This window comes from Toxotes jaculatrix, chromosome 9 (genome assembly GCF_017976425.1).
Source record: "Toxotes jaculatrix isolate fToxJac2 chromosome 9, fToxJac2.pri, whole genome shotgun sequence".
Classification (NCBI taxonomy): Eukaryota; Metazoa; Chordata; class Actinopteri; family Toxotidae; genus Toxotes; species Toxotes jaculatrix.
In genome coordinates, this window is record NC_054402.1 from 7431368 (window position 1) to 7446036 (window position 14669).

Genomic DNA, 14669 nt, shown 5'->3' on the forward strand with positions numbered 1-14669 from the left:
GTGGCTGCCCACCAACAAAATAAGGAGACACATGCAAGATATTCTGATGTGAAATCAACTTATTTGATGCAAATTTTAAGCATTCAGGTACCAGCAATGTATAACACAGTAAAAAGAGATTACTGAAGTTTACAGCTTCGCTTCTGTATGGCAAACTCAAAACTGTTCCAGTTTCTTTTGAGTTGTTTCTGTCATGGAGATTAATTACGAAAAAGTATGACATAATGTCAAAATCAAACAATCAACTGGAAGTGGGAAGTTAAAGATGTTTTTTTTTCGATGTTTCAGTCCAGTGTGATTGGACTGAATTTTGACCTGACAACTGTTCAGTGTTGTATTTTTCCTCTTTTTTTAAACCGATTTTGCTTCTACAATTTTATCCAATATCTGCTCTTTTTCAAGAGTTGATTCTTTTCACTGCTGTGATTGAGAGAAAAATCCAAGCCAAAAGGAGGGCAGGATTACACAGTATGTTCTTCTGCCATACAAAACACAACTTAAGAATTAGTCTGCACCTATCAAAAATAGTTCATCAGCAACTGTCATTGCAATAGGATCTAACTACTAATTATGGTCAATTGTAATACAGGCAAACGTTAGAAATGTCTTTCCATTTTACCCAGTGAACACCAGTGCTCATCAAATGCTTGAGTAACCTACAGTAAGTGACTTTGTTCGGAGGATGATGGTTTCTGTAAAACTCTGGGGATTTTTTCTGCACCGCTAAGCTGAAAAAATGACTCAGTGCTGAATCTAACTCTCACAACAGCAAAGTTAATTAAAAACCAGTGTACTTGGAAGAATTGCAGGCATCATTTTTGCTTTTCCACTTGGCTTAAGATGCTGATAAATTCTGACAATTCCTCCATGACTGGTTAAATAGTCATACTCTGATACGGCATGACTTCTTTGACAGATCTTGTTCTGAAAGGCTTTTCCATGTGCTTCTAGTGTTATCAATGCAACATTGTGGGGACTGTTAAGACATGAAAACAAGTGTGAATGTAATCTGTCACTGTACAACCAGCTGTTTGATAATCTGACAGTTGAAGACCAGGGTGCTAGCTAGCTGGGTTCCACATGTCCCCTGGTTTCTCTCATTTCTCTGGGAGATTACAGTATTATGGTCCTCATTTATATAATCCTGTCAATGGGATACAGCCCCTCTCCCTGCACTACCCCCAAAATGAAGTTCATAGCGACCGCAGCATGTAATCATTTAGGATACAGTAGCTCAACAGCTTATAAGACTTATGCTGTATTGCAGGAAGGTCATGGACCTTATGCTGGGCTTGATTATACAAGTATTGTGTCTTTCTCTAGGATTTTGACCCCTGCTAAAGGAACTTCAGCACTGTATGGATGGCTATTTCATAGTTCTACACTCAGGCATGTATGACTGAAGTCACTGCAGTGCTGCTATTTTAATTTTACATCAGGTGCATTCTTACAGAAAATAAGGAATCTGAAAGCTAATTGATGTATTTTGGTATAATCTGGTGTTTACTGAGGTGAAGACCATTGTTATCATATCACAGATTTTGGTTTATGTTGTTCTGATGTTCCAACAATTGGATTGTGTAATTTTTCAGACATCTCATGTTTATCCCAAAATTAAAGTGGATATGGAAAAATGTTTTAGCAAGCACAATCTTCTCTATCTCACAATGTTGCTGCTTGTTTCACATGACCTACTAGATAACATTTGTCTCTCTGGCCCTGAAAGAATTGGCCAGTGTTAGCCTGCAGGAAAAGTAAATTAATCTCCATGAGTGCCACACTGAATAGTGTTTGTCTATTTTATTAGCATTTTCCACTTTAGCAATTTTGCAAGCACGTTAACTTCTAGATGTTTTCATTTTTAATCCTTGTTTTTAACCCCTCTCATCCTGTTTCCTAATCCTTGCTACCTAAGTATTGTGGAGCCTGCCTGTCAGAGCATAATGACTGGAATCACTGGAAAAGTAGGTAAAAGGGACTTACATCAACACTTTATAAAAAAAATAAAACCATGCATTGTGTGGCAAAAGAATGAACATGGACTGGTAATTATATTGATAGCAATCTGAGCCAATTCATTTAAAAAAAAAATCATTAAATGAAAAAAGAAAATTCAGAATAGAAGGAGATGGAGAGAAATAACAGAAAAAAGTGAGAGATCTTAATCCAGATTTTTTTTGGTTAAAAGGAAATATAGGCTCTGACACAGAAGACAGATACAGAGTTCAAGGGGGCTTTGCATTAATCTCACGTTGTAATGACAGTTTAAGGTTTTGGTATTCTGATGAATTCCAGGATTGGGCTTAAACTGCTTTCATTTTGTTTGCTGGTTTTTAATCTTCTAACCCTGCGTTCTTAATGAGAACTCAGAGCAGGTTTTTAATCTCGCCTGAATGAGGCCGCGGATTATGGGCCTCTGACCTTGCCATGCCGCACAGCTGCTTCCTCCTCCTCAAATCAAGTCTCTCGTCCTGTGTAGCTTGCAAAAGAGGATAATCTTACTTTTTGAGCTACAATGCTCCAAAATCTGAACTGTGCATAAAAGACACAAACACCGGGGAAGAATCCTAATTTCAGGGAGGGAAATTCAGAAATAGGTCCGACTCATAATGCTCTGGGGTGCTGTGGTATTTGAAGGTGAAGCCAGTTTTGACAAGCATCAACTTGAGGATTTTCCACAGATGTGTGTCATGGCAGCATGGGGAGATGATATCTGATGTCTGTGGCATTATCATCATCTAATCCTTTTGACTTTTAGATGCAACACTACTTGTAGAGTTAGAGTTGCAGCTTTCTGTGCCAGTGTGTGTGTGTTTGTACATGAGCCAACTTCTCAAAGATAGGTACGAGGTTTATTAGTCGCTTCAGGGCTGCCGGTGTAATTATCACTTTAACCTTGAGGATTGTGTTCTGAGGAAAACACAATGAGATTGCTTTTTCTTTCATTTCCCCAAGTGCTACAGTAGCTATTTTAAAGAACATGAAACAACAAGGCAAACACTGTCCAGACTGAGAGAAGTAGGAAATTCATATCAGAAGACAAAAACATCTTGACAAAATTGCTTCTTCAACTTTAAAGAGGCCCTCCTGAAAGGGGTTGTTCTATTTAATACTGGTTTGTTTGACCATGTCTGACACAAGATCTCCACTCTGGAATGAGAGGGAGCACAAAGACCAGTGTTAGTCCACATTACAGCTCCATAAACTCCAACAACTTTAAACCTTCAATAATATTTATACCAGTTTTCTTTTGGCAGCTCAAGGATGGTTATTCACCGCCTGACAGGCCATCAGAGGAACCAGATCTACAGAGACAACCAAAAATAAAAGTAATTGTTCGTCATACAGCCACTATGTTGTGATGTTTTCTGCTGCTTTTTGATGGATATTTGAACAAGGTAAGTAGATTTGATGAAATTCATTATTCATTATATACATAATGTAAGCTACATGCTATCCATTATATACATATTTTAACTAGTTGTTTACAAAAAACAAGCAGCAAAATCAATAATGTAGTGAGGAAGGTTTTTTCTTTGTTTGTAATTATCTTTGTGCATCTTGTGTTTTGATTGGAGATGACTTGCACTTGCACCCATGTGCTAAAAACAATGTGCAGTCTGCAAAATAATTCAGTTGCTGCCGTGCAAGGAAAAAGGTCAAAATTATATTAAAAAATCCTCCGAATATAATGAAAGAATTGTTTTTCAGACTCATGAGGATGATGCACAGTTTCACAACAGTTGTCACGAAAGTCAAGAAATCAAGAAAGATCTTTGGAGAGCAGCCTATCACACGCCTCGCAAGTAGCTAATGCAAAGCTTTTGTCAGATGGGAACATCAGAACCTGTATTACTGATTACTGTTTCTCCTGTATTGTTTTGTTACATTTTACCATAAATTACATGTATGGTAACATTTGTAAGTCTGGAACAGACTGTTTAGTAAGAGCCTCTTCCTTCTATCTAAGTGTAATGAGACTTACAGCTTGAATTACACTGCTGGGTTAAAGGGATGGCTGTCAAATACACCTTATTTTTCCCCATCTTCTTGTCTGATAAATCTATTTAAAACTGAAAGACTATTAGATGTAGTATCACACAACTATTATGCAAGATAATTGTTCAAAAAGTACATGACCTTTGGGTCACAAACTGTGAAACAACTTCCTGTTCCTCATTTAAACCTCCACACATTCAAGGCCACACATTCTTTTAATTATCAACTTTTGTTGATTATGTCATGCCCACAAATGTTGATTGAAAATTCTTGTGAACGTTGCTTTTAATCTTGCATAAAGACCTTTAAAAGAAAGCTCAGCCTCTTGCAGAGAAAGTGCAGAGGGAACAGTATTCCAGTCAAGTCAGTCAGCAAAGCTAGTGACATAAACAGAGTTGTGCTTCCATCTACTGGGCAAAATGTGGTACTGTACATCAAGAGAGTGGAAAATATTCCTGCTCTTTGTGAGCGTAAATGAAACACCAAATGGTAACAAAATGCAGTTTATTAAAATCTGTAACCAATGAACGCATTAATAAAAAATACTCAACATGCAGACAGACTTAAGAGAACGCCATCAATATGGCTCTGGGTTAATGTGCGACAGTGCTTGAGACAAGAATATACAAAGATGGCCTTAATCTTTCTTTATCCATACTATACTACTGCATAAGGCACATTTTGCATAAAATGATATAAATTCTTATGCTCCCATGTAACGTTCAGACACACTGCAACCATTCCTCAAATACTGGGTGAAACTGACAGCTAGTTACATTAGTTGCAACAATTCCTTGAAAAGTATGGTAAAAAGTTTTGTTAGTGATGTGATTATTTAATCAAAGCACACAGGTGGAAAACAGTATGTGTCAAGATTATATTGACAGATTAATTAACCTAGAATGAAAGAAACATCTTATTATCAAAACTGTGAGTCTGTGTGGGTGTAAGGAGTGGAGTGGGTGTGCAAAGAGAATTGTTTTAGCCATCAAAAAACAGTCAGGTTATGAGTGTCCCTGAGAAAATCAAACTTAATTCTAAGAGTTTACCTCCTAATTTACCTGAAAATTATCTGCACCTTGAAAATGATGAATACTGGATTTCGTGTTTACTACAGTGAAATGCATATTAGAAGGAAATTTGACATTTATCTATGTCGATTTAAGATACCTCAGGCAGAAAATTATTCAGTGAAATACACAGGAAAGCGTGTCTATCCAAAAAGGGGAATTGCAGTATATACTCAAAGTTCACCCCCTGCCCATGGTCCTGCGTGTTTAGAAATGACAATGGAATTTGAGTCCAATTATAAGGTGTTGTTCATGTCCAGACAAGTGCTGAGCATAGATGTGGGAACAGGGCAGCTCTGTAGAGAACCTGCCTCCCCTGTCTGTGTGCCAGCCTCTGATGGAGTCTGAACTGAGTCTGCAGGTGGCCTGCTTGGGTCGCACTCGGAAGAACAACTTACCATTTCAACAGTGATCTGGGACTCCTCATCTTTACCCATAAGGCTAGAGGAGGAGATGGGGAAGTCTGGTGAGGACAGCTTGGCAAGGAGCTGCAAGTGGTCCTGATCAGAACCAGACTCGATGCTGACACTCTTACATAATCCACACAGACTCTGCCGCGTCTCCTCCAGGTTCTGCTCCAGCTCAGTTCGCTCCTGCAGCAGCCGCTCTTTCTCACTTTTCTGTAGAGAGGATGACAATAAACCAGTCTCTTTCTCAAAATCCAGACAACTGTGTGGTAAATGTTATCCACTTCCCTAAAACGCTGACAAAAAATAACAAAAAAAAACAAAGCACTTCCATCAACATTTCTGCAGTTCTTACTGGTCACCACTAGAGGTCAATAAGGTCAATATAGGTGTGCTTACAGCTCAGGAAAGTCCCTAAAGTCAATAATAAAGTGTTTCACAACATGGTGCGAACGTTGGACAACTTACTAATCTTTTGATTTCACATTCTAGCTGGTGTATGCTGTCTAGTTTCCTCTTTCGGCAGCGCTGCGCAGCCACACGGTTTTTGCTTCGTCGACGGACGTCGTGGACAAACTCCAGCTGATCTTGAGTCAGTTGATGGTGTCTCAGAAGCTGCTGGAAGGCACTCCGGCTCAGTGCTGAGATCTGCTCCACCGGGAATGGGAGCTGAATCTATAGAGAACAGGGTTTAGGAGTTAGATTCACTTTACTTAATATCTTCAACTATAAACAAACATCACTTGTGTATCACAATGACCTCTGCTGCTCTTTTGTTGTTGGCCTCAGTATCTCCATCTGTGTCTAGGTCTGAGTCGTCCCCAGAGTTGAGTGAGGAGGACATGTAGGGGCTTTTCTCTGACTGCGACAGACTGTCAGTGCGTGGAGCCGGGTCATCACCTGTCCCAAGTTCCCTGAGGAAAGGACAGTCTCCTGCACTGGAGCTCAAGTCCAGCTGCTTAAGCCAATGAAAGTCTGATGCTTTTGCCAAATTGTTTTGGTCCATGGGATCCAGGGGGAGTTGCTGAGCCTGAGATGGGCATAGGTCAGGCCAAAATCCCTTTGCCAGATGTTCCGCCACCTCCCTCTCCACACTGCTCCTCTCCCCAAATCCCTCTTCATGGCTTAAAGAAGTTAGTGTAGGGTCTGAGAGATCACCTGCCATTCCCTGTTCAAGGCCAGCCTCACTCTGCTCTAGTAACTCGCTGCAATTTTCTGCCCCTGATGTGCTGAGTGGACATGAACCGGAGTTACAGTTGGTTTCAGCACCAAGCGTCTCAACAGTCTGTTTAACATCTGTTCCTGCTGGCTCAATGAGTTCTGGTGGATTCACATCCCCTGGGGTTGAAAGCTCACAGGTTAAGGCACAGTCTGCCAAACTAAACTCACTTTGATTACACACATCTCCTATCTCTAAAATATCTCTTTCACAAAACTGAGACGGATGATCTGCTTTGCCAGAGTCGGGGCATGGCAAAGACAACACGGGGCACACACCATTTGCTGTTAACTCCAGGGATAAGGGGGCCATTTGGGGCCCACAGTTCTCCAAACAGAAGTGCTCTTCCGTGCTGTTCGTCTGTCCCTGTGCACTCTGAGGACACTGTGACGGGAAGTCTTTTTGTTCATCACCTGCTGAAGGCACTGAGCTGTGAGATGATTTTGGTTGGCTGCTCTCTACACTGGAGCCAGAACTGGTACTAGGCTCCCGGCTCCGACAACAGGCTCTACGCTTGACCTCCTGTGATGTTCTTTTGCCTTCGGAAAACTTTGGGATGAGGAAATCAAAGCATGCTGACTCCAAGCCTTGAAATCCTAAAAACTCAGCGCTGCTGTGAATGGCATGAATGTTTTCTTTGGTGAAGAGGAGATTTGATGTGTAAGCAAACTGAAGCAAAGGTTCAAACCCCTCCACGGTCACCTGTGGGGGAAAGATATACAGCAAATTGTTGAACCATAATGACTCATGCAAGTACAAAATACTACAATGAAACTTCACCAGCTCAAACAGTAGCAGAGACTATGCATCTCAACAGTGCTGATACATATCAGTGTCAGTTTTTCCTAAATTCATCAGCTGAACAACAGGACACTGACCTCGTCAGGCAAGGTGATCACAGGATTCTGTCTGGTGAGACTGGTAATCCTGCTGTGAAAGTATTCACTGCAGGAAGCCAAGACAGAGCCGTGGGCCCGAAAACTCCTGTTTTCCACCACCACTGTCACGTCACACAGGACATCCTGCTGCCTTTGGTCATTCAGACACTGGAGAACGTGGGCGCTGTGCACAGCGGACTGAAATGTGAACGCTGACATGCGAGGAGCTTGGAGCGACATGGTTCTTACAAGCTCAGCCTGTTCATGAGAGGGAGCGGGGGGAGTCAGAAAAGCATTATGATGACAAATACACAATAAACAAACAGTCAAAATAGGTCACAGTGTGGAGTCTTGTGCTGCAGTGATTTCTCAAAGTTCAATTAGTCTATTGACGAAAAATTAATCAACAAACAATTCTGTTAAACTGATTGAAAAATTACTAATTCCTTACTAATTACAAAGTATTTTTTTTTCAAGCATAAATGGAAAAGATTCATAGGCTCCTGCTTCTCAAATGTGAATACTCCACATTCATTACTTCTCTATGATAGTAAACTAAAAAAACTTGGTTGTTTTTGAGTGAAAGAAGAAATTAGAATACGTCACCTTGGACTTGTGATGGGCATTTTTAACAATTTGCTGACATTTTACAGGCAAAATGATTAATTGATAATGATAATAAATATAATCATCCATAAATTCTGGATTGTCAGTTGTCTGGATTCTGTCTACAGTGCAAGTCATTAAAATCATTCAAAATCAAGTATATTACAATGTTAGAATGTTTTAATACATGTCATTACAAGTGACTGCGTCTCCAATTTGGGGATAACATTACCCAGTGTTAGTCTGACTCAATATGATATAAAATATCATTGTGTGCGTAGGTTAAACACACATTTATGTTAAAATCGTACTGATTAGGATAAAGAATTAGATACGACGGCTTTCTAACAAACTTTAATTAGCTTCTAACAGTTACTGCAGCCTGGCTGAATTTCGTTTTAACTCTTTTAACTCGGGCAGCAAGTTTAAAATGCTGACTCATATTTAGCACACTTGCCCAACTGGGCCTGGCGGGGAAGCGCAACGAGCAATATCCAAAGTTATTAAAGAAAGACATTACGCTATTAACGAGTAACAACATTTTCGTTGAGATACTGATGTTATGGTTCGTAATGTTATCCAAACAGAAACGCTTTACGCTAGGCCAGACCCGTAGCTTTAACTGCACCGAGCTATCTTCCTGTTGTTGGCGAAAAAGAAAAATCGTTTACAACATTAATTTCTTTTTTTAAAAAAATCACGTAAAGGTCCAAATGTGCACTGACCTGCCATGTCAGCTGGATAATACTTCCATTTGTAAATTCTGGGTAGAGATGACTCTAGGCATCCGGAGCCAGACTTTTCCTGTCGTCATGTGACCATTTGGACCAGGAAAAGTTTACTGCGCATGCTCAGTGCAAGAGTCGGAGCGCTACAACACAAGCACGGAGAAACTTTTCTCGTTTTAAAGCTTTTCATTACAAGACATTGATAAAAATATATATATATTCTTTTACAAGTTATTTCCCCCAACTTTAATTTATTTCCTGTTCATCTTGACTTTCACGTCACACCTTGACATAATCCCACGAGTGTGAGAAAGATCCAGCTGTCCTGTTAAATTCTTGGAACACTGTATGACGCTAGTGTGATGAAAATGTCAAAACTGTCAAATGTCCCTTGTTTACATAATCAGTTTAATTTTATTACAGCACAGTCTGAGTCACTGACAAAACAGGCCAAGGTTGATCAACTGTAGAGCTGAAGCGGCTGCAGCAGTTTGGCCTGTTTGGATTTCCTGAGTAGTGAGGCACAGTTTGATTTACTGGATCCTTTCATAGAAGAGGAGGTAGGCTTGGCAACTCTGGACTTTACTCTCGCTCACAGGCTGAACGCTTGTGTCACTGATATGGAACCAGGATCCTCTGGGTGGCTCTGCATCACCTGAAGGGAAGTGATGAGTTAATGGAAATACTTGAATTATTAGGAGCAAGTTATTATTCTGTTGCTGCTATGCATGAGTACGCCTACCTTCTACTGCAAGTCCACTGGATGAGGGTTTGGGGACCTCAGGTCGTACTTTCACATAGGCTGTGTAATGGCCTGACCTCATTGTTCCACTGTGCTCTACGATACCGTACAAACTGTACAAAATCTGAGTATCTCCCTCTGTCACGTTCTGTATGGAAACAACTTTTTGTTAGTGCTCAGACTAAAATAAAACAATGATTCATTTACTAATAGGCCTATAAGAGTACTGATATTTACTGAAAGCTGTTAATCCCCATATTTACCTTGCATTTGACTGCACAAAAAGGCGCCAGATCCAGTACCAGGGGGAACTGGACATGTCTGTTCACCTTACAAATACTGTATCCATTCTAGAGGAAAAAAAAAACAAAGTGAATCTCATTAAAATTTCAAAAAGGAAGTGTTTCAGATCCTTACAAAAGACAAAACAAACATAATGATAAAATAGTCACTGCTCTGTGAATAAAAACAATCAACAGGAAAAAATGTTGAAATTTTCTTTAGCTGTCTGACCTGTTGAAATCTCTTCAAATGAAGGGTAAGAACTGGTGGGGGAGAGGAGATCAGCATTTGCTTCAAGGCATCAGTGTAGATATTCTTCTTTGATCCTAAACAGAGCAGAAATATATACACAAAACAATTTATTACCAAATGTAAAAGTGAGCCACTCTGAGAAAAAGTAGCAGCAAAATTCCAAAGATATCAGAACTTCTGTATTTATGATACTATATTGCAAAAAAGACACATAAATGTTCAGTTTGTATAATATCAAGAACAAAAGCATTTTAACAATTGGTCAAATATGTTCATGAAGATAAATTCCACATACCGCTTGCTTTGTCTTTGTTCCCCTGCCTTTTAGTGCAGGTGACACACAGCAGGCTGTTGTTCTGTGTGAGGGTTTCCACTTCTGTGAACTGAAACAGGCATGACTGTACTGAACACTCCTGTTTCTCAGGGGCCGTTCTGGTGGCCAGTGTATGGAAGGCCAGCTCTGGGTCCTGATTTACTACAGTGTACTCTTTACCCTCCAGTGGCTCATCTTCAGTTTCCACGCATTGTTCCACAGCATCAGAGTCCGCTATGAAGGCATCATCCAGGGTTACTTTCTCCATTTCATTCACCAGCTGCGTGTCCTCTTCTGTTTCCTGTTCCATGTCAGACATTTTGTCATCATCTAAGATGCTGTCATTTGAGTGTTGAGCCTCTGATAAAACAGTAAAACGGTTGCTGACTGATGACGTAGCTGATGATTCGCCATCAATCACTGAATCCTCATCATCTTCTTTTTCCTTCTCTGCCTGAACAGTGTTGAGGTCCTTCACAGCCTGCTCAGCAGCAATGACTTGTGCAGGATTTCCTTCAGTCAGTGGGGCTTCTTCATGTGTCTCACTGTCAGCAGTTTCCCCTTCATTTGCATCTGCAGAGGGATTCGTCTGTCCGTTCTCTGCGCAGCTCGGAGATGTGAGACTGTTCAAAGTGACTCTGCCCTCAAATTTCTGCTGCCTCTTTTGATGCTATAGACAAAGACAAGGAAACAATACAGACTATTTACTTTATTCTGTACAATGATTCAACACTCATCCATCAAAGAGACAAGCTAAGGCAAAAAAAAAAAAAAAAACAATGTGCTTTGAGTACATTCACTGAGGTACCTTTGCTTGCTTCTTTGCCTGCTTCTTGGCTTTCTTCTGCTGGTACTTGCTACCGGCCCCAGTGGGAATGTCATCATTTCCATTGGTCAAAGCTGGGCTGTTTCTGCCATCCTGGCTGGACTCGCTGGTTCTCTGAACTCCCTTTTTCTGGTTCTTCTTTCTGTATGCCTTTTGGATGTAGTCATAAGAGGGTTCATACATTTAACTCACATGTACCGTGAAAATACTAGAATAAGAAAAGTTTTAAGGGCTTTACCTCATCTGAAACAGGAAGAGAAAGATCCAAAAACATTTCTGTGACAACGGAAACCTGCACATGCAAAACAGAAGCTGTTTAGCTTTACACTGACACAATACTGACAGTTTATCTTTAAGGTCTCTTCACAATACATACCGTCTTACACTGCTGACACATTACAGTGCTGGTCATTTCCCCACCAAAAACTTGATCGACAAAGTTTTTTGGAAATCCATTTTTCTCGTACTCTGAAATCAGAATTTCATTGTCAGAGGGCCACTTTTAACTATTAGGCTTACCAAGACTGTATACTATAGTAGGGTGTAACAGAGTTTTCTCACATGACAATAACTAATTTATATCCCATTTATATCCCAGTTATTCTGATTCTGATTACTTACCCTTAACTAAAGTTTTCAGCTGCTCTCCATCTGTGTTTTTCCTGGATTGTTTCAATGCCTCCGTGATCCCTGAGCTTACTCTCTGTAGAGTGAAATACAATCTTTAAAAGTAAATAATAAAAAATAACAGTCTAATAAAGCAAAATATCTCAGGTCTTTTCATTTCACGCATTAGATGTCCTCAGTTTGTGATTAAATTTAGAGAAAAGAAATCTAAATGCCCAGGCCAAGGTGTTCACTACTGTACTATTCCGTTGTCAAAACAAAATACTTCCATCTAACATACAGACACTTGGACAGCTAAAGTGCCCATTTTAGGTGTAACTCTGTTACCAATGTGATATATATAGAGATTTGTTTTAAACTGAATACACACTTTGATCTCCTCAGCTCGCATCCCATCCAGAAGGTAGCGCAGCAACTCCTGGCTATCTTGCTGCTGAAATCCTTTGAACCTGGCAGCCCTGTCGAAAGGAGACAAGAGACGATGAATGACACTTAATGCAGACATGATAGGAAATACATTTTGAGCACATCTTACAGCCGAGTTCCACCTCAGTTTGTAGGCACACTCACTTTTTACAAACTTGTGTAAATAACTCCTGTGGTGTTACCACACCCTTCTTGGATTCCTGGATCTCATTGAGTAGATGACACATAGCCAAAGTCAGGGATCCGGGCTCATCTAACTGCACTGCAACAGGCTCCTGCAATAATAAAAACAAGTCTTTAAGTAATAAAGGGTGTATATTAGGCAGGACAAATCTACTGTTTTTGCAGCTAAAAACAAACATTTAAAGAATAACAGCAACACACCAGATCTGAGGAGGTATCAGGTTTAATGTTAAGACTCATCTTCTCTTCTGTCACTTTGTTGAGAGTCTGTCTTAAGAGCTGTGTTTGAGAGAGATTCTGGAAAAGATAATGACAGCAATTAATAATAACAATTACAACTTCTCTCACTTTATCTAAACACTGCCTATAAGCCAATCCTACCTGAATGACTGCATTGAAGAAACATGTGTTTCCCAGGTTGCTAAGCCCCTTTACTGAAACACCACCTTTGTCTTCAGTTGTGCTGGACTTCTGTGATTTCCCAACACTCTCTTTCTTGGCACTTCTCTTTTGATGGTCCCTGTTTTCTTTGTTCTCCTTGTCGTTACTTTCCTCTGCTTTTACGGTCTCTGTCTTCTGCTCAACTTCCAACAAGCTGTCTTCTTCTTTCACTCCTAAATAACCAAACATGACATGGTGGACATGGTTATAGAGACATGTAATTCCAATAATACATGCTGACTAAAAAAACATTCACGGGGATGATAAACTTCCCACTGGTACCTACTCTTCTGTGGTCTCTTTATGGGATCTGCAGAAGTTTGCTTTTTTAGGTTGGCCACCAGCTGAGCCAAATGTCCAGTTCTCGAGTACTGGACTTCATCATCACATATGTAACACCTGCAGGGTTGACAACAACATGCAAGAAAAGAACAAAACAACTTCTTGAGCTAAGGGTGAATGCCTCAGAGTGTACCTCAAAGAGCATCTGTGGAGGGACCTGAAGATGGCAGTTCACAGACAGTTCCCGTCCAATCTGACAGAGATTGAGAGGATCTGCCAGGAAGAATTTTATACACTGCCCAAATCCAGATGGCACAGCACAAAGTGTTTGAAAAGTGACTGAATACTTTCTGAAACCCCTGTATCTCAGCAACATACTCACCACACACTCCAGTTGTCCATGCTGACCACCAGGCAATGTGGATCGGACCGAGGAGTCTCATAGTGTTTGATAGCATGTTGGTCCTCAGTGTTTCGTCCACATCCCTTATAGGAGAGATTAATCTATTAATTTAACAAATAAGTCACTAAATACACTGTCAGCGTCTGAATAACAAACAGGTTAAAGAAACTCACTCTATGGCCACATTTTAAGCACATCCATATGGCTGCTGTTTCTTCTTCCTCTTCAGAGTCCTGTGGCAGGGTGGTGCTGTTATTTTCTTTATTTTCTTCATGCTTACAATCTTGGCAACTAGTCCAATCAGAATTCCCATAAAGTTTCTTTAGAAGAGTTTGGTCTGTTCCCTTTTTAATATGTCTACAGGAGGGACCTGTGAAGATTAAAAAAAAAGAAAGAACACAAGATAGAAGAGGAAAGTCACCCTCGGACTTCCATAACATATGACATGAAAATTATGATATATTCACCTGTCAGGTCAATGTCATCATCCTCTCTGGAACTCTTGTCCTTCCCCCTTTTCTTTCCCATTTTCACCTAAGCACGATGAGAGATAAATGGAAATCAGACACAGCAGTCACCAGAAGTAACGGTAGCTGCTTAATTCAATTTAGCACCAGGTCGTTCAGAGCCAGAAGAAAACAGTAATGTAAATGTGTGTCAAACTCCATGAAAATCCTCATGGTCCAGTCAACTTACTGTCACTGACAAGCGAAGCTTAACACCGTCAAAATTTTCAGTTTCGTTTACTTTGTTTGGATGAATTCTCTAATCCGGACATGGTTTATTTAGTTTATGGATTACAGCAGTTAAATGCGAGCCGTCGGGTAAGAAAACTGGTCTACAAAGTTTTAAAATACGCAAAAAAAAAAAATCACTTCGCTGATTTGGCTGATAAATCCCAGCTGACACATGCAGACAACGGGGGAACAAAATGTGATGGTACTCCTGTTTCTGCTACTCGGTAACAGTAGTCGGTGTGCGTTTC

The 14669-nt window shown here is 40.3% G+C and overlaps 2 protein-coding genes across 5 annotated transcripts in view; both read right to left on the reverse strand.

The window, feature by feature from the left end:
* Nucleotides 1-9028, reverse strand: part of LOC121187692 (transcription regulator protein BACH1-like) — a 13547-nt gene extending 4519 nt beyond the window's left edge. The window contains exons 1-7 of one of the 4 annotated variants that reach the window (XR_005894615.1): nucleotides 8905-9028; nucleotides 7574-7831; nucleotides 6237-7397; nucleotides 5945-6151; nucleotides 5468-5689; nucleotides 3241-3305; nucleotides 2100-3150 (exon numbers count right to left, since the gene is read on the reverse strand). Coding sequence is in view for 3 of the 4 variants with exons in the window: in XM_041047059.1 (XP_040902993.1) it covers nucleotides 5306-5689; nucleotides 5945-6151; nucleotides 6237-7397; nucleotides 7574-7813 (1992 nt within the window). In the remaining variant the exon portion in view is untranslated. Of the gene's footprint in view, nucleotides 1-2097; nucleotides 3306-4488; nucleotides 5690-5944; nucleotides 6152-6236; nucleotides 7398-7573; nucleotides 7832-8904 lie in introns of those variants that run through there. The other 3 variants (XM_041047063.1, XM_041047060.1, XM_041047059.1) reach the window with 3 other exon arrangements.
* Nucleotides 9029-9126: 98 nt separating this feature from the next.
* Nucleotides 9127-14600, reverse strand: usp16 (ubiquitin specific peptidase 16). The gene is made up of 18 exons (XM_041047058.1): nucleotides 14381-14600; nucleotides 14152-14218; nucleotides 13858-14054; nucleotides 13664-13767; nucleotides 13286-13398; nucleotides 12940-13172; nucleotides 12760-12855; nucleotides 12520-12650; nucleotides 12320-12407; nucleotides 11944-12025; nucleotides 11699-11790; nucleotides 11561-11614; nucleotides 11305-11472; nucleotides 10479-11166; nucleotides 10163-10257; nucleotides 9913-9999; nucleotides 9650-9797; nucleotides 9127-9562 (listed from the first exon to the last, which is right to left on the reverse strand). Exons 2-18 carry the CDS (start codon nucleotides 14210-14212, stop codon nucleotides 9441-9443), a joined length of 2559 nt encoding a protein of 852 aa, XP_040902992.1. The 5' UTR covers nucleotides 14213-14218; nucleotides 14381-14600; the 3' UTR covers nucleotides 9127-9440.
* Between the last annotated feature and the right edge of the window lie 69 nt (nucleotides 14601-14669).